This window comes from Hemitrygon akajei, chromosome 5, assembly GCF_048418815.1.
Source record: "Hemitrygon akajei chromosome 5, sHemAka1.3, whole genome shotgun sequence".
Taxonomy (NCBI): domain Eukaryota; kingdom Metazoa; phylum Chordata; class Chondrichthyes; order Myliobatiformes; family Dasyatidae; genus Hemitrygon; species Hemitrygon akajei.
Window position 1 is genome coordinate 4,398,303 of NC_133128.1, and position 13,692 is coordinate 4,411,994.

The following is a 13,692-nucleotide window of genomic DNA, read 5'->3' on the forward strand; positions in this document are numbered from 1 at the left end:
AGTCGAAGGTCAGTTTAGTGTGGCCATGGAGAGGAACCTCTCCCGGCACTGCAGCCCAGTCTCTGGAAACACATTTCAAACACCAGACAGCTTGAAAAGGTTATCTGCAACTCAGGAAACCAATGACCTGACTGAGACCCCCGCTTGCTCTGCTAAACAGACTCTCGTCAGGCAGAAATAGGACGGGTCAGACCATGGCCCTTCCACCTCCCCCTGAAGTTACATCAAGTACAATCCATTTGTAAATGGGCCCCCACAATGGGTATCTTAAGAATTAAGGACCAAAGATCAACTTTATTCACCATATATATTTACATGGATTAGGAATTTGCTGCAGTGCCTTAGTCAGGGTACGACACGCAATAAAAACATTTAACAATGAATTAAACAAAAAATAAAGATGGAGGTAAAGTACTGGGAGAAATGGAGTCAGACAGGGATGCTGTGCCAATCTTCCAATCTTAGTCAGAGGCTGATAAAGCACGGAAACGAGACCCTTTGACGCAACCCATCCAACGTTCCCATCTAGCCTTGCCTCACACCCATGTTTGTCCCATAACCCTCAGACCGTTCCTATCCATTTAGCTGTCCAGGTGCCACTCACTCTGGCAGCTCATTCCAAATACTCACCACCCTCTCTGTGAATAACTCTCTGTCCCCTCACCTTAAGCCTGTGTCCCTGGTTTCCTGACCCTGAGAAAGACTCCATTACACAGAAGAGTGCCTCAGCTGACTGACCGGCCCCATACAGCTGATAGCAGCAGTCACAGTGCGACAGTGCCTGGTCCCTCTCGACCTTACCTTTCTTCACCCCGGGCAGACGGACAGCCACACCGTCAACACCAGCACCGTCATCGATCAGCGCCAGGCTTCCAAACTCCGTCATCTTCCTGCGGTCCAGGAACTCCTGTAACACGGAGAACAGCAGCGGGGCTGGGTGAGAGGGGGCGGAGGAGAGGAATGGGGAGGGGAGGGGAGGGGGAGGACTGGGGAGGGGAGAGGACTGGGGAGGGGAGAGGACTGGGGAGGGGAGAGGAATGGGGAGGGGAGAGGAGAGGAGAGGAATGGGGAGGGAAGAAGAGAGGAGAGGAATGGGGAGGGGAGAGGAGAGGAGAGGAATGGGGAGGTGAGGGGAGAGGAATGGGGAGGTGAGGGGAGAGGAATGGGGAGGGGAGAGGAGAGGAGAGGAATGGGGAGGGGAGAGGAGAGGAGAGGAATGGGGAGGTGAGGGGAGAGGAATGGGGAGGTGAGGGGAGAGGAGAGGAATGGGGAGGGGAGAGGAGAGGAGAGGAATGGGGAGGTGAGGGGAGAGGAATGGGGAGGGGAGAGGAATGGGGAGGGGAGAGGAGAGGAGAGGAATGGGGAGGGAAGAAGAGAGGAGAGGAATGGGGAGGTGAGGGGAGAGGAATGGGGAGGGGAGAGGAGAGGAGAGGAATGGGGAGGGGAGAGGAGAGGAATGGGGAGGTGAGGGGAGAGGAATGGGGAGGTGAGGGGAGAGGAATGGGGAGGTGAGGGGAGAGGGAGGGAGGTTGTATGTAGGGTGTATATGGAGGTGTGTATATGTGTGCGCGACCAGTGAGGGTCAGTGTGCAGAGTGTGTGAGTGTTTATACGTATGTTTGAATCGTCCCCAAGTGAGGTGTCTGAGAGAGAGAGGATGCCCCCTCACCTGCATGGCATCAAGGGACAGGTTGCAGGAGATTTCGAATTTCTTCACCAGGATCTGCTCGGTGACGTTGTAGATACAAACAAAACGGGATTGTCCCCCCGCCAGCACTGAGAGCCCGTCCGCCGAGTAACACAGTGTGGAGAATGACCTGAGGGCAGCACGACCCAGGGGACAGTGTAAGTGTCCTCCATCACTCTCCACCGAGATATCCTACCTCTCATCTTATCACCCACAGGACTCTCTCCAACCCTTCACCCATGGGAGACCCCTCCTTCTCCATCACTTCACCCACAGAGACCCCTCCTTCTCCATCCCTTCACCCATAGAGACCCCTCCTTCTCCATCCCTTCACCCATAGAGACCCCTCCTTCTCCAACCCTTCACCCATGGGAGACCCCTCCTTCTCAACCCTTCACCCATGGGAGACCCCTCCTTCTCCATCCCTTCACCCATGGGAGACCCCTCCTTCTCCATCCCTTCACCCATAGAGACCCCTCCTTCTCCATCCCTTCACCCACAGAGACCCCTCCTTCTCCATCCCTTCACCCATGGGAGACCCCTCCTTCTCCATCCCTTCACCCATAGAGACCCCTCCTTCTTCATCCCTTCACCCATGGGAGACCCCTCCTTCTCCATCCCTTCACCCATGGGAGACCCCTCCTTCTCCATCCCTTCACCCACTGAGACCACTCCTTCTCCATCCCTTCACCCACTGAGACCCCTCCTTCTCCAACCCTTCACCCATGGGAGACCCCTCCTTCCACCATCTCCTCAGCCACTGGAGAACCTGACTCAGCTATTGGTATCCCACCCCTCCAAATACCTTTCATCCATGGTGGACCTGCCCCTCTAGGTACCTTTACACCTCTATACGCCACCTGCACCCCCACTGCCAGGTGACCCTACCACTGTACATCACACCCACCCACAGGTGATCTCTCCACCCATTCACCCCTATCTAAGGGTGACACTCCCCACCCACCTCACCCATTCACACCTCCCCACAGGCAACACCTAACCCCTACCCACGGGTGGACCCTTGGAGTACCTGCCCTTGGCGGACTGCTTAGCGGTGATGCGGTCTTGCTCCCTGCGTCCAATCTGCAGGTCATGCCGGCCCTCAACGGAACCTGTCTGCACCGCCTCCTGCACGTCCCAGAACGTGATCTGTCCGTCCAGGGTCACCACCGCCAGTTCCTTGCCATCCGGCCGGAAGGTGACCGCCAAAGCTGGGGAAAACAAGGGCAGAGTATCAGTGACGCCCCATAGACAGAGAGACAGTTATTGGTTCGAACACCCTTCTCATTGTACAGACAGACAACATGCTACTCCCTCCCCAGTCCTTTCCTTTGTACACTGGTGTCTCTCAGTCCCTCTCTCCAGTGGAGATCTGTACACTGACCGGTGTCTCTCAGTCCCTCTCTCCAGTGGAGATCTGTATACTGGTGTCTCTCAGTCCCTCTCTCCAGTGGAGATCTGTACACTGGTGTCTCTCAGTCCCCCTCTCTCCAGTGGAGATCTGTATACTGACCGTTCTCTCAGTCCCTCTCTCCAGTGAAGATCTGTACACTGACCAGTGTCTCTCAGCCCCTCTCTCAGGGGGAGATCTGTACACTGACCGGTGTCTCCCAGCCCCTCTCGGGGGGAGATCTGTACACTGACCGGTGTCTCTCAGCCCCTCTCTCGGGGGGAGATCTGTACACTGACCGGTGTCTCTCAGTCCCTCTCTCGGGGGGAGATATGTACACTGACCAGTGTCTCTCAGCCCCTCTCTCAGGGGGAGATCTGTACACTGACCGGTGTCTCTCAGCCCTTCTCTCGTGGGGAGATCTGTACACTGACCGGTGTCTCTCAGTCCCTCTCTCTCGGGGGGAGATCTGTACACTGACCGGTGTCTCTCAGCCCCTCTCTCAGGGGGACATCTGTACACTGACCGGTGTCTCTCAGCCCCTCTCTCAGGGGGAGATCTGTACACTGACCGGTGTCTCTCAGCCCCTCTCTCGTGGGGAGATCTGTACACTGACCGGTGTCTCTCAGCCCCTCTCTCAGGGGGAGATCTGTACACTGACCGGTGTCTCTCAGTCCCTCTCTCAGGGGGACATCTGTACACTGACCGGTGTCTCTCAGCCCCTCTCTCAGGGGGAGATATGTACACTGACCGGTGTCTCTCAGCCCCTCTCTCAGGGGGAGATCTGTACACTGACCGGTGTCTCTCAGCCCCTCTCTCAGGGGGAGATCTGTACACTGACCGGTGTCTCTCAGCCCCCCTCTCTCGGGGGGAGATCAGCACACTGACCGGTGTCTCTCAGCCCCCCTCTCTCAGGGGGAGATCTGTACACTGACCGGTGTCTCTCAGTCCCTCTCTCCAGTGGAGATCTGTACACTGACCGGTGTCTCTCAGCCCCCCTCTCTCAGGGGGAGATCTGTACACTGACCGGTGTCTCTCAGCCCCCCTCTCTCAGGGGGAGATCTGTACACTGACCGGTGTCTCTCAGTCCCTCTCTCCAGTGGAGATCTGTACACTGACTGGTGTCTAAAGGAAGATTTACACACTGAACAGTATCTCTCAGCCCCTCTCTCGGGAGGAGATCTGTACACTGACCGGTGTCTCTCAGCCCCTCTCTCTGGGAGAGATCTGTACACTGACCGGTGTCTCTCAGGGGGAGATCTGTACACTGACTGTTCTCTCAGCCCCTCTCTCGGAGGGAAGATCTGTACACTGACCGGTGTCTCTCAGCCCCTCTCTCGGGGGGAGATCTGTACCCTGACCGGTGTCTCGTGGTCCATGACTATACACGGTGTGTAGCTGAGATGCCGTGCTCACCGTCAGAAGTCATGCGGAGAGTCTCCTTTGTCTTCCAGCTGTCAGCCATATCCCACAGCTTCACCGTCTTATCCCAGGAAGCGCTGGCCAGGATGGTTTGTGTGGGGCTAAAACTCAGGCTGCTCACCGGTCCCTCGTGTCCTGCCAGCACCTGTGAAACAGTGAACGGTGGGGTTAGAGATCAGGGGTCACAAAACACACACCTGTCCACCCACAGAGCACACACAGGTAACAGATATCTTCACTCCACCTAGACTCGCTGCCCACCTCCGGCTCGCCCGCTACCCTTCCTCCTCTCTACCTCTCAGTGGCTGTCAAGGGTTTGGTAAGTCATAGAGCACTACAGCACAGAAACAGTCCCTTAGGCCCAGTCCCATCAACCTGAATCTGGACCACAGCCCTCCAGGCATCTACCTATCCAAAATCTTTTAAAAATGGAAACCAAACCTGCATCCACCACTTCCACTGGCAGCCAATTCCACCCATTCTCAGCCTCAGTGGGAAAGGTCTGCTGCTTTTACTCTATCCATTTGTTCATTGATCATGGTCTTCCCATGACCACGAGTGTTCTTGGCAAACTCTTCTTCAGAAGTGGTTTGCCATTGCCGTCTTCTGGACAGTGTCTTTACAAGACGGGTGACCCCAGCCATTATCAATACTCTTCAGAGATTGTCTGCCTGGTGTCAGTGGCCACATAACCAGGACTTGAGATATGCACCATTTGACCATCCACCACCTGCTCCCACGGCTTCACATGACCCTGATCGGGGGGCTAAGCAGGGACTACACCTTGCCCAGGGGTGAACTGCAGGCCAGCGAAGGGAAGGACAGCCTTACACCTCCTTTGGTAGAGACATATCTCCACCCCGTCACTCTGACTAAGCCCTGGGAAGTAGTTCTGGGAGATCTCCAGAGCAGAAGAGGCTGGAGAGGGTGCGAGACAAGGGCCTAAGGCTCCTCAGTGGGATTCTCTTCGAGGGATATGTAAGAGGAGGGGTTATACAGTCACCACCTAGCCTCAGCAAGGTAGAGGCCAGTCCACCAGCAAGAGCACTGCCTTCGACCACAGGTTGATGGTGCAGAGAGTGGACGGCAAGGCATTCAGAAGGGGAGAACAGTGCTGAAGTTGAGACAATAGATGTCTCAGCAGCAATAAGCGATGGAAAGATCCAGAGTGAGAAGGCCAGAGCGCAGTGTCCCATAAAGGGGTCATTGGTGCAAGGAAGGGAAGCCTTGCCAAAGAAGTGGGCTCAGAGACAGAAGCCATGGAAGGTGGGCACCCACCACACAAGTTAATAGATGTTCAGCCCTACCCCACTCCACCAGACCTACTATCTGTCACCAACTCGCCAACTACACCCTCCTCCTCCCTGCTGCCTGGATGGGTTTGGATACAAGTCACCACAGTACAGCACAGAAACAGGCCCTTCAGCCCATCTAGTCTGTACCAACCTATTCTGCGCTAACCCCTCATAATTTTGGAAACTATGAGATCTCCCCTCATTCTCCTACAATCCAGAAAATAGTTCTAATCTACTTGACCGCTGTCTGGTCAGGGTAAGTGAGGTGGTGATACACAGGGGCTATAGGCAAGTAGGCACACTGGGGCATCGGGAGACAGATAAGTGGGTAACAGTCAGGAGAGCAAAAGGCAAGAGTCAGATACTAGAGAGTGCCCCAGGGGCTGCCCCCTTGTCAATAAATACTTCTGTTTGAGTACTGTTGGGAGGGAAGCAACAGTGGCCGTGCCTCTGGCACAGAATCTGGCCCTGTGGCTCAGAAGGGTAGGGAAGGGAAGAGGAAGGCAGTAGTGATAGGGGACTCGATAGTTAGGGGGCCAGACAGGCGATTCTGTGGATGCAGGAAAGAAACTCGGATGGTAGTTTGCCTCCCAGGTGCCAGGGTCCTGGATATTTTTGATCCTGTCCACGACATCCTGAAGTGGGAGGGAGAACAGCCAGAGGTCATGGTACATATTGGTACCAACAGCATAGGTAGGAAAAGGGAGGAGGTCCTGAAATCAGACTACAGGGAGTTAGGAAAGAAGCTGAGAAGCAGGACGTCAATGGTAGTAATCTCAGGATTACTGCCTGTGCCACACGACAGTGAGTATAGGAATAGAAAGAGGTGGAGGATAAATGTGTGGCTGAGGGACTGGAGCGGGGGCAGGGATTTCTGGATCATTGGGACCTCTTTTGGGGCAGGTGTGACCTGCACAAAAAGGACGGGTTGTACTTTAATCCGAGGGGGACCAATATCCTGGTGGGGAGGTTTGCTAAGGCTATTGGGGAGAGTTTAAACTAGAATCACTGGGGGGTGGGAACCAAACTGAAGAGAAGGAGGAAGGGGTAGCTGACTCACAAATAGAGAAAGCTTGTAGGCAGTGTGAGAGGGAGAACAGGCAGATGATAGAGAAGGGATGCGCTCACACTGATGGTTTAAGATGCGTCTATTTTAATGCAAGAAGCATCATGAAGAAAGCAGATGAGCTTAGAGCATGGATTGGTACTTGGAGCTATGATGTCGTGGCCATTACAGAGACTTGGATGTCTCAGGGGCAGGAATGGGTTTTAGATGTTTCAGAAAGGTCAGGGAGGGAGGCAAATAAGGTGGGGGTGTGGCACTGTTGATCAGAGATAGTGTCACGGCTGCAGAAAAGGAAGAAATCATGGAGGGATTTTCTACTGAGTCTCTGTGGGTGGAGGTTAGAAACAGGAAGGAGTCAATAACTCTACTGGGTATTTTTTTTATAGACCACCCAATAGTAACAGGGACATCGTGGAGCAGATAGAGACAGATTCTGGAAAGGAGTAATAATAACAGGCGTGGTGAGAGATCTTAATTTCCCAAATATTGCCCCTAGGACAAGGGGTTTAGATGGGGTCAAGTTTGTTAGGTGTGTTCAGGAAGGTGTAGATAAGCTTAAAAGAGGAGAGGCTGTACTTGATCTGGTATTGGGAAATGAACCTGGTCAGGTGTCAAATCTCGCAGTTGGAGAGCATTTTGGAGATAGTGGAAACAATTCTATCTCCTTTACCATAGCATTGGAGAGGGATAGGAACAGACAAGTTAGGAAAGCTTTTAATTGGAGTATGAAGAAATATGAAACTATCAGGCAGGAACTTGAAGTATAAATTGGGAAGTTCTCAGGGAAATGTACGATAGAAACGTGGCAAATACTCAGGGGATATTTGCATGACGTTCTGCTTCGGTACGCTCCAATGAGACAGGGAAAGGATGGTAGGGTACAGGAACCATGGTGTACAAAGGCTGTTGTAAATTGAGTCAAGAAGAAAAGAAATGCTTACAAAAGAGGCAAAAAACTAGGCAATGATAGAGATCTAGAAGATTATGTGGCTAGCAGGAAGGAGCTTAAGAAGGAAATTAGGAGAGCCAGAAGGGTCCATGAGAAGGTCTTAGCGGGCAGAATTAAGGAAAACCCCAAGGCATTCTACGTAGGTTAAGAACAAGAGGATAAGTTGTGAGAGAATAGGACCAATCGACTGTAACAGTGGAAAAGTGTGTATGGAACCGGAGGAGACAGCAGGGGTACGTAATGCTTCAGTATTCACTATGGAAAAGGATCTTGGCAATTGTAGGGATGACTTACAGCAGACTGAAAAGCTTGAGCATGTAGATATTAAGTAGGAGGATGTACTGGAGCTTTTGGAAAACATCAAGTTGGATAAGTCTCCAGGACCGGAGATGTACCCCAGGCTATTGTGGGAGGCGAGGGAGGAGATTGCTGAGCCTCTGGCGATGATCTTTGCATCATCAATGGGGATGGGATGGGAGTGGTTTCAGAAGATTGGAGGGTTGCAGATGTTGTTCTCTTATTCAAGAAAGGGAGTAGAGATAGCCCACTAAATTACAGACTAATGAGTCGTACTTCAGTTGTTATTAAGCTGATGGAGAAGATCCTGAGAGGCAGAACTTATGAACATTCGGAGAGGAATAATATGATTAGGAATAGTCAGCATGGTTTTGTCAAGGGCAGGTTGTGCCTTACGAGCCTGATTGAATTTTTGAGCATGTGACTAAAGACATTGATGAAGCAAGAGCAGTAGATGTAGTGTATATGGATTTCAGCAAGGCATTTGACAAGGTACCCCATGCAAGGCTCATTGAGAAAGTAAGGAGGCATGGGATCCAGGGCGATATTGCTTAGTGGATCCAGAATTGGCTTGCTCACAGAAGGCAAAGAGTGGTTGTAAATGGGTCATATTCTGCATGGAGGTCAGTCACCAGTGGTGTGCCTCAGGGATCTGTTCTGGGACCCTTACTCTTCGTGATTTTTATAAATGAACTGGATGAGAAAGTGGAGGGATGGGTTAGTAAATTTGCTGATGACACTAAGATTGGGGGTGTTATGGATAGTGTGGAGGGCTGTCAGAGGTTACAGCAGGACATTGATAGGATGCAAAACTGGGCTGAGTAGTGGCAGATGGAGTTCAACCCAGATAAGTGTGAAGTGGTTCAGTTTGGTAGGTCAAATGTGATGGCAGAATTTAGTATTTATGGTAAGACTCTTGGCAGTGCGGAGGATCAGAGGGATCTTGGGGTTTGAGTCCATAGGACACTCAAAGCTGCTGCGCAGGTTCACTGTGTGATTAAGAAGGCGTACGGTGCCTTCATCAACCGTGGGATTGAGTTTAGGAGTCGAGAGGTAATGCTGCAGCTGTACAGGACCCTGTCAGACCCCACTTGGAGTACTGTGCTCAGTTCTGGTCACCTCACTACAGGATGTGGAAACTATAGAAAGGGTGCAGAGGAGATTTACAAGGATATTGCCTGGATTGGGGAGCATGCCTTATAAGAATAGGTTGAGTGAACTTGGCCTTTTCTCCTTGGAGCGATGGAGGATGAGAAGTGACCTGATAGAGGTGTATAAGATGATGAGAGGCATTGATCGTGTGGAAAGTCAGAGGCTTTTTCCCCAGGGCTGAAATGGCTGCCACAAGAGGGCACAGGTTTAAGATGCTGGGGAGCAGCTACAGAGGAGATGTCAGGGATAATTTTTTTTTTACGCAGAGAGTGGTGAGTGCGTGGAATGGGCTGCCAGCAATGGTGGTGGAGGCAGATATGATATGGTCTTTTAAGAGACTCCTGATCAGGTACATGGAGCTTTGAAAAATAGAGGGCTATGGGTAACCCTTGGTAATTTCTGTATTAAGTACATGTTCGGCACAGCATTGTGGGCCGAAGGGCCTTACTGTGCTGTAGGTTTTCTATGTTACTCAATCTTTTCCTATACTTCAGGCCCTCAAGTTGTAGCAACATCCTTTTCAATTTTCTCTGCAATCTTTCAATCTTGTTTGTAGTTAGGTGACCAGAGCTGCACACGATACTCCAAATTAGGCCTCATCAATGTCTTATACAACTTCAACATAACATCCCATCCCCTGTACTCAATACCCTGATTTACGAAAGCCAACGTGCCAAAAGGACTCTTTATTACCTTAAGGAGACCATAAACTACCCTGAGATTCATTTTCCTGCGGGCACTCAGAGTCGAATAACAAAAAATACAATAGAATCCACGAATGCAAAGACAGACAAACAACTAATGTGCAAAAGCTGAAAAACTGTGTAAATACAAACAAATTAATAAATGAGTGAATGTATGAATGAAGGAAGAAACACTGTGAAGATGAGTTGTCAAGTCCTTGAAAAGTGAGCTTGTTGGTTGTGGAATCAGTTCCGTGCTAAGGTGAGTGAAGTTATCCACACCAGTTCAGGATGGAACCATATGCACGAGGAAGTAATAGATTCCATACTTACATCGAGCAGCCGACCGCTCTGCATGGACCAGACGAACACCTCGAAGGAATCCTGTGAGCCTGCACACACAATCTCTCCACTTGAATCCAGAGCCAGGCAGAAGAACTGAGTGAGTCGCGGGGATGTGAATGTGCGGAAGTTCCGATACCTGCAAAGGGAGGACAGGAGGGTGATAGGGATAGCACAGGTATGTTATTTAAAGAGGCGAAAAAGGGCACTTGGAAAATAACAAGAAGACTGAGCAGTCAACAAGCATTTATTTATTTACAGGTAACAGTAACAGGCTCTTCCAGTGTAACGAGCCCACACCGCCCAATTACACCCAATTAAACACAGTCTTTGGACTGTGGGAGGAAACCAGAGCATCCGGAGGATGGTCATGGGGAGAACATACAAACTCCTTTCAGACAACAGCAGCAACTGAACCCGGTTTGCCAGTGCTGTAAATTGTTACGTCCCCAAAAAGGAAAGCGATGTTTGGAATATTTTTTGGAGCATTTTCAGGTTATAGCAAACAGAATAGATCAAGAAGAATGTTCACCAGGATGTTGCCTGGATTATTCGCTATAAGGAGACTTTAGACAAACTTCAGATGTTTTTCTGGAGATGTCAGGCTGAGGAGAGACTTGATAGAAGTCTGTAAACGTTTGGGAATAGAGACAGGGCAAACATTCATTTGCCCAAGATGGAAATTTCAAATACTAGTGTGCAGGTTTAAAATGCGAAGGAAAAGACTAAAGGCGATTTATGAGGCAAGATTTTTTTCTCCATGTACACAGAGTGGTGGGTCCTTGGAAAGGGCTGCCAGTGGAAGCCGATATGATAATGATATTGAAAAGGAAGATAAAACAGGACGGCAGTGCTGGACCTTCAACCTAGAATGTTGTGACCTACTCTAAGATCAATCTAACCCCTCCGTCCTACATCATGAGATCAGTTTCATTTGGTCTCACGGAGAGCACAGACGTGGTCGCCTGAATAGAGTGGCTACTGAGTGTATGTTCATGGTCTTCTGCTGCTGTAGCCCGTCCACTTCATGGTTCGACAGGTTGTACATTCAGAGATGCTCTTCTGTACACCACTGTTGTAACGCATGCTTATTTGTGTTACTGTCTGGCCATTCTCCTCTGACTCCTCTCATTAACAAAGCATTACCGCCCACAGAACTGCTGACCACTGCAAGTTTTTTATTTTACATACCATTCTCTGAGCAGGTTTCTCAACCGGGTTCCACAACAGAAAAAATAAACATCCTCTTTTGAGCTTTGCGTATTGGTGATGCTTGCGCTCACAGTGATGGGCAGTGACCGAACAACCCCATTAGCAATCGTGTTAGAGGTCTATCAGCCCAGTATGGCAATGCACAGCAGGACCGTGTTTATTTGGTTGAGTTCCCTTCCTCCCAAATTATCTCCCTCAACTTCCCCTTACAGGAGCAAACAAACTCTACCAGTGTAGTAGAAAATTGGAGGGAAATTTTCATTCTAAAGACGGTCCAATATGACAATTTTTGAAGAGAGGTGTGAAATGCGAGAGCAGCACTCTAGGCCTCGGCCTATGGGCAATTCTGATCAGATTAAAGATGAAGAATTATAAACTCCCGAGTCATTTCACTAGTGCAACAATGGACACAAAAAAGTCTGTCTTTACAAGAAAAGCTACTTATCAATGGTTTTCCATGGACTGGTGGTCCAAGTTGTCCTGTTCCATTGTACCTGGTCTGTGGCAAAACAACTTACAAATGTAGCAATGGCTCCAGCAAAATTGAAAAGACACTTAACTACAAATCACAGCCATATGACACATAAAAGTGCTGATTACTATTTTAAACAGCTATTGGAATCTCAAAATAGAGTAAAACTTTTGTTAATAGAGTCACAGTCAGCTAAAAGGTTCAGGAAGCAAGCTATTTAGTAGCAGCAACACACACAAAATGCTGGAGGAACTCAGCAGGCCAGGCAGCATCTATGGAGAAGAGTACAGTTGATGTTTCGGGCTGAGACCCTTCAGCAGGACTCTGAAGGGTCCTGCTGGGATCCTCCAGCATTTTGTGGTGTTGCTTGGATTTCCAACATCTGCAGGTTTTCTCCTGTTTGTTACTTAGTAGCAGAACTTACTACCCAGAAAAGAAAAAAGTCATGCAGTTGGTGAGAACCTAATAATGCCAGTATGCAAAATCATTGTAAGTAAAATGCTAGGACAAAATGCAGTAAGAGAAATCGAAAGGATTTCACTCTCAAGCAGTATGATAAGCTGACGTATTGATAACATGTTATATGACGCTGATGAGGTTTTGTGTGATAAACTGAAGAACAGCTTCTCTATCCAGGTTGATAAGTCAACAGAATTCACCAATAAATGTCATGTTAGAGGATTTGTAAGATTTTTAAATGATGGTGAAATTCTAAAAGACTTTTTCTGTTGCAAAGAGCTGCCTGAAATAATCAAGGGCCGAAATATATTTAATGTTTTGTCTTCATATTGGGAAATAAAAGGTCTGTCTTGGAGGAACTGTGTTGTACTGATGGTGCCCCATCAATTGTTGACTCCATAAGAGGTTTTGTTTCTCTTGTTTAAGAAAGAAAATCCTGACCTTGTCACAAAACACTGCTTTCTTCACTGAGAGGTGCTAATGCCAAAAGCTCTTGGAGACGAAAAGAAAAGTTCTGGATGATGTTATAAAAATTGTTTACTTTATTAAACAAAGACCAGTTCATTCGAGAATGTTTAAAAAAACTGTGTGAAAACCTGGACAAGGAGCACACCAATCTCAAACAACAGGGTGTTTGAGCTGGAAGGTGAATTGCAGGAGTACTTTCAAGAAAATAGTAGGCCAGATTTTGCTGCGACGATGAAGAATGGCTGCAGAAACTAGCCTTCTTAGCAGGCATTTTTCATCATATGAATTAGTTGAATAAGTCTCTGGAGAAAATGTTTTGACTTTAAGTGACAAGCTTCTTGGATTTAAAAGGAAACTGAGTCTTTGGAAAAATCATGTTGCAAAAGGAAATCTTGAAATGTTTCCATTACTGCTTGGGCTTGAGAGTGAGGAAAGATCAGAAAGTCTCAACTCTTATTGAAAACCACCTGGAAGAACTACAGAACAAAACTGAACAGTATTTTCCCTCCCTTTCAACACAAGTGTATGACTGGGTGAGGGACCCTTTCTCTAAAAACTTGACTTTCAGAGAAGAGAAAGAACTTAGTGAGCTACAGTCTGATAAGATTTACTGACATGTCCCTGGGCAAGTTCTGGATTTCTGTGAAAGAAGAGTTTCCTGCTATTTATAGGAAACCAATAAACATTTTGCTACATTTTCAACTTCTTATGTGTGTGAGCAAGCTTTTTCTTGTTTATAAAGCATCAAGAGCAAGGCCAGAAATCGTCTCATTTCAGCTGAAGGTGAAATTCATGCGTG

General features: G+C 48.9%; 1 protein-coding gene across 2 annotated transcripts in view; it reads right to left on the bottom strand.

Annotated features, from left to right (window-relative positions):
• The window catches only part of pwp2h (PWP2 small subunit processome component), a 59,618-nt gene that overhangs the window by 14,719 nt on the left and 31,207 nt on the right, over window positions 1-13,692 (bottom strand). For both annotated transcript variants that reach the window (XR_012098861.1, XM_073044755.1), the window contains exons 12-16: window positions 10,274-10,421; window positions 4,493-4,643; window positions 2,717-2,897; window positions 1,669-1,816; window positions 802-907 (exon numbers count right to left, since the gene is read on the bottom strand). Coding sequence is in view for 1 of the 2 variants with exons in the window: in XM_073044755.1 (XP_072900856.1) it covers window positions 802-907; window positions 1,669-1,816; window positions 2,717-2,897; window positions 4,493-4,643; window positions 10,274-10,421 (734 nt within the window). In the remaining variant the exon portion in view is untranslated. The remainder of the gene's footprint in view (window positions 1-801; window positions 908-1,668; window positions 1,817-2,716; window positions 2,898-4,492; window positions 4,644-10,273; window positions 10,422-13,692) is intronic.